Raw genomic sequence first — 5,683 nt, 5'->3', positions numbered from 1 at the left:
AAAGAAAGAACAAAGCTGCCACAACGTGGAAGAGGATGTGATCAGGTTGCCACTGCTGGCTGGGGTGGCCAGCTTTTATTTCCTTATTTGGCCCCGCCCATGTCCTGCTGATTGGTCCATTTTACAGAGTGCTGATTAGTCCATTTTTACAGAATGCTGATTGGTGCATTTACAATCCTCTAGCTAGACACAGAGCACTGATTGGTGCATTTACACTCCTCTCACTAGACAGAAAAGTTCTACAAGTCCCCACCCCACCCAGAAGCCAGCTGGCTTCACTTCTCAATGAGACCACCAAGAAATGTGGGAAAATGAACGTAACACAGAGTGATTATGTCAAGTATGTGTTTTTATCCAAAAACTATCTCCTGAAGTAAGATATCAACTTCAATTTTAATATGAGGATCTGGGGGCTCAGAAACATGAAATAAAAGTTCTGATTGGGCGCAGTGGCTCACACCTGTAATCTCAGCATTTTGGGAGGCCAAGGAGAGTGGATCACCTGAGGTCAGGAGTTCAAGAGCAGCCTGGCCAAGATGGTGAAACTCCGTTTCTACTAAAAATACAAAAATTAGCTGGGCATGGTGGCAGGCGCCTGTAATCCCGGCTACTCGGGAGGCTGAGGCAGCGAATTGCTTGAATCCAGGAGGTGGAGGTTGCAGTGAGCGGAGATTACACCACTGCACTCCAGCCTGGGCAACAAAGTGATACTCCATCTCAAAAAAGAAAGAAAAAAAAAGGGTTTCTATGGTCACACAGCCAGGAAATGAAGGCAGGATTGAGCAGTTACCTCTGGGGTAAAAGTTGTCCCTTACTACAAAGGGGCTTCCATGCAGGAAGCATGATGCAGGAATGAAAGGACGGGTCCCAGGTCACCGGGGGGCTGAGCCCCCTCCCTGTCCCATGGTCTCTCTACAATCGGAGGTTCAATGCAAGCCACAAGCACAAGCCAGAAAGGGACGAGGTCACGGTCATTCATTTATTTCACATTTATTTTCATTGTACCAGGTGAGGAGAGGAAGGAGTCATGCACTAACACACACAGATTGTGCTACTTTTCAGTCTTTCTGAAGAATCAGGATCCAGATTCTAATTGTCTTCAAGATCTGGATCAGTCAGTAGAGATGGCCCACTGTGGTAGGGGGCCTGGGGGGGATGCTGGGGGAAAAGCAGGATACATATATGGAGCATGACCATTCGTGTTCCAGGGCTCCCATTCGGGTACTGGAGGATTTTCCACATAGATCACAGGTGTCGGGACCCACGTCGGCTCCTGAATGGCTATGGGAACACCACAGGCCTGGGGCTGGTGCTCGGGAGGTGCAAGGTCAACCGCATCGGCACAGGGAGGACCTGAGAGAGATAAGACACATGGAGGGCTCATGAGGGCGTCACCCACCCTGTACCTGAATCCTTGCCTGTGACCTCACCCAGCCCCTGGGTGAGGTCCCTGCATTCTGGACAAGTCCCTGAACAAAGGCCTCAGAATTATTACTTTGGGGAAGAACAAAAAGGATAAATAGAGGCAGGCAGCCCATCAGAGCAGCAAGTCCCCTGTGCTGTATGCCAAGGGACTCTGGGCAGCGGCCTGTCTCGTCATTCTCTGCTCTACTCAGGGCACAAGGATGGTGGGGGTGGGGTGGGGGAAGCCAATGGCAGTCACTAAAGGACTACGGAGATGAATACAAAACACACAAACCTGAGAAGACGCTGATTTTCCATCTGTATCCCAGAATCCTGTGCAGGGCCTCGCCATAAGGACACGGCAAGGGTAGGCACCTTGGCCTCTGGTTGCCCTCCTGAATAGTGAAGTATAAGTCCTGCAAGCTTATTAGCATCTGGAGACATTCCTGCCAGCTCTTCTTCATACCTCTCTGCTTGAGACGCTGGGCAATTGTTTTTGATACTACGTGATACTTCTTCTTCACCCTGTACACTTCACGTTCAAGAAATTCCCATTCTTGCAGGAAACTCTGGATTTCCTGGTCACTCCAAGGTTTAATTGACCGGACTAGAAGGAAAGAGGAATGTGGATGTACTTTGGCATAACTCACCTGCACACATGCAGGATGCTGCCTCTACACGGACAGGTCCGAACTTGACTTTATTCAGTTACGGGAGATAACAGAAGTGAGAGATTCAGTATCTGCCTGAGTCCTGATGCCTGACACATCCGGTCACTGGGACAGGCAAGGAGGCACCTGAGAGCCTGGGTCTTGCTCAACTTCCTTAAAATGTCTCAGAGGATACTGACAGGGTCTGATGGCATATTTGCTGCCTGGGAGCGCTCCTCTGATGTGGGACTCACATCCCATCCTTGCGGGGTCTCTTACTGTCACCTGAGCTGTGGGCAGGGAGCTTGGGGGATGCTGAGGGCAGCCCTGGAATCCCCTGAGATGCCCCCTCTTGGGGCTGGGATGAGCATATCAGACTCGAGAAGACGGAGATGGGCTGGAAAATTTTCTCTACTACATGTAAGACTCTGAGGACATCATACCTGAGGCCTTTTCTGATCCCTGGGCTGCATTTTTCTGCTTCATTTTCTGGATGTTTCTGGTAGTTTCGGTGGGAAGTGTTACTGTCTAATAATAATAATAAAAGATAAATATTTACATATTAGAATCTCTTTTTTTTCTTTTTTTTTTTTTTTGAGACAGAGTCTTGCTCTGTCACCAGGAGGGAGTGCAGTGGCGTAATCTCAGCTCACTGCAACTTCTGCCTCCTGGGTTCAAGTGATTCTCCTGTTTCAGCCTCCCAAGTAGCTGGGATTGCAGGCACGCACCACCACACCTCGCTAATGTTTTGTGTTTTTTTAGTAGAGATGGGGTTTCACCATGTTAGGCTGGTCTCGAACCCCTGACCTCAAGTGATCCGCCTGTCTTGGCCTCCCAAAGTGCTGGGATTACAGGCGTGAGCCACTGCGACTGGGTCCCCTTGTATTTAAAAAGTAAACTGCCAGACGAACAACATGAACCCAGTGGTTTTAGACTCTGGACACGGGCGCATGGGACAGTGGAGTGAAGGCAGGAAACAAGAGCTGGGGCTCCTACAAGTACCCAGCTCAAACCTGCATCGAGGTTCCAGGCTGGAGAGCAGGGAGAGGGAAATCAAGCAGAGCGTATGTGTTCTCCTGAGCTGAGAACTTAGGGAGAGTCTGCTGGACCTCACAGTGGCAAGTATAGGACACAGAAGCAGTACTGGGGAGAGGGTGGAGAGAAGGAAGAGAGAGAGCTCTGTGGATCTACTGGGAAGTCCCCTGTCCAAGCAGAGATCACAGCATGAATGAGACAAAACTGCCTGGGCTGGGAAAGCACCGCGAGAAAGGACCAGGCTGAAAAATTCCTGGGGTCGCTCTGGGCGGTGAAGAATCTGAGTCTCCACAGCTGGAGTAAAAAGTCTGCCTAGTCCCAGGACCTTTGAAGAGAGTGCTAGGAGAGTAGGGCCTCAGCAGTGGGGTCAAATTACCCACAGACTGAAGTTTCTTCTCATACCAACTAACAAAGATTCGAAACGATCCCCCAAAGCATCAGTCTAATTCCAAATAATTTAACTGCATGACAAAGAAAAGCCCAACATTAGTTAAAGCAACGCGAAGTATTTGGCACCTAATCACGTAAAATGCACAGGGCTGGCCTCCTACCTTAAATGGCCCGGCATACAACAAAACAGAGCAACACAATTCACCACTGGTAGAAAAATCCATCAAGAGACCAAGAAATGACACAGATGGTGGAATTAGTGGAGCTAGACTTCAAAACAGCTACTAGAGAATGCCTGTGGCTGAGCATACAGAGGAAGCAGGCACCTGAGAGGGTAAGACGGCTCATGCCTGGAATCCCAGCACTTTGGGAGGCCGAGGCGGGTGGATCATGTTAGGAGATCCAGACCATCCTGGCTAACACACGTTGAAACCCCGTCTCTACTGAAAATACAAAAAAAACTAGCCGGGCGTGGTGGCAGCGCCTTTGGTCCCAGCTGCTCGGGAGGCTGGGGCAGGAGAATGGCATGAACCCGGGAGTTGGAGCTTGCAGTGAGCCGAGATCGTGCCACTGCACTCCAGCCTGGGCGACAGAGCGAGACTCCGTCTCAAAAAATATATAAATAAAATAAAAAGGAACAGCATACATTTCAATGGCTGCAAAAATTCTTGTGAGATGAAATGAAAGACAACCCCAGCCATCCTCCCACGAAACAGGAATCGGGCTCCCTTAAAGTTACCCCCATTTTTCCTCCTGCGTTCTCTCCCGGGAGTCTGTCCTCTCGCTGCGCCTGTAGGGCCTGCTCTGTTCCTGGGTTGGCGGAACCTGGAACTTAGTCTCCGCTAACGGAACCTAGGAGAGTCCGGAGGCACCGGAGTGTGGAAACGTGCGTGCTGCTCTCGGCTTCTGGAGGTCTCTGAAGCCAGTGCAGATCGACTGTGTTTAAATATCTTAAACGTGATTGGGTTAGACCCACCCAACCTTGAGACTTTGGATTAACTAAAGATAAACTAATTTAATACTTTAATCACATCTGCAAAATCCCTTCATCCAGACTAGAATATGATTGAATAACTGCGACGGGGAGATTGGAGATCAACCCGGCAGGGGTTCTGAGGGTCTCTGGGCCCAGCATCTCCAACACAAAGGGATGGGTTGTTACATTCCCACAGATGATCCCTTCCCCCTGAGCTGGCGCTGATGGTCAGCGATGTCCTTAGGGTTTGGCCTCTGAGGATTAATTGTGATGTGGGAATTCGGGGAAGAGACTGGGCTTCAGCTGGGTGAGGGTGAATGGATGGTCATGGATGGCAGTTGTGGATGTGGGACCCTCTCTGAGAAGCTTAGATTGAAAAGGAGTTTAGGGTAGGGAGGAGAGAGGCACACAGAGCTTTCTCCTTACAAGAGGACAGACTTGAGATTTGCATATACAGAAGTGAGGAAGCAGAGCGGGATACTGGAGGGTGGTTAATAGTTTGGGAACATAAGCGATGGTGGACACCGAGAAGGAGGGTGCTGAGTACCCAGCATGGGAGGGAAACAACTCCTAGGTTGTTTTTTGGCTTCAGAATCTCAGATGCAGTCCAGGGTTAGGGATGCTCCTCAGAATAAATCTTAACTCTTAGGATTGATGCCACTCTACTCGACACAATCCTGATTCATGGCTTTTAGCTCATGATAGCGTCTGAGAAGACAGGAAAGGGGGGTTTACAGTGATTGGTACTTTATTTCTACCCATGTTTTATTTTTAGAGGCAGGGTCTTGCTCTGCTGCCCAGTCTGAGGTGCAGTGGCATGATCATAGCTCACTGCAGCCTCAAACTCCTGGGCTGAAGTGATCCTGCTGCCTCAGTCTCTCAAGTAGCTAGGATTACTACAGATGCTTGTGCCACCACGCTTGGCTTTTTTTTTTTTTTTTTTTTTTTTTTTGTAGAGACGGGGGTCTCACTATGTTGCTCAGGCTGGTTTCGAACTCTTCATTGCAAGCAATCCTCCTGCCTCGGCCTCTCAAAGTGCTGAGATTGCAGGTGTGAGCCACCATGCTCGGCCTAGTGGTAGCCTGTTAAGTCAGAACAAACTCCATGTGTATTGGCTTAAGACTAATCTTTGCTTCTTTCCATGTTGTCTAAAAATATCACATTCTCTTCATTTCCACAGACATTTCAGGCCTCCGTTTCCGGATGCCCATATGGCCAGGAAACTGTT

At 49.4% G+C, this 5,683-nt stretch overlaps 1 protein-coding gene across 1 annotated transcript; it reads right to left on the bottom strand.

The window, feature by feature from the left end:
• Positions 1–961: 961 nt before the first annotated feature.
• Positions 962–2,540, bottom strand: LOC111527449. The gene is made up of 3 exons (XM_023193732.1): positions 2,498–2,540; positions 1,700–2,011; positions 962–1,353 (listed from the first exon to the last, which is right to left on the bottom strand). The coding sequence occupies exons 1-3, from the start codon at positions 2,538–2,540 to the stop codon at positions 1,112–1,114; spliced, it is 597 nt and encodes a 198-aa protein (XP_023049500.1). The 3' UTR covers positions 962–1,111.
• Between the last annotated feature and the right edge of the window lie 3,143 nt (positions 2,541–5,683).

The sequence above is a fragment of the Piliocolobus tephrosceles genome, chromosome 4, assembly GCF_002776525.5.
Source record: "Piliocolobus tephrosceles isolate RC106 chromosome 4, ASM277652v3, whole genome shotgun sequence".
NCBI lineage: Eukaryota > Metazoa > Chordata > Mammalia > Primates > Cercopithecidae > Piliocolobus > Piliocolobus tephrosceles.
Note: the sequence above shows the minus strand (reverse complement) of the source record. Positions and strands in the feature narration are given on the sequence as shown.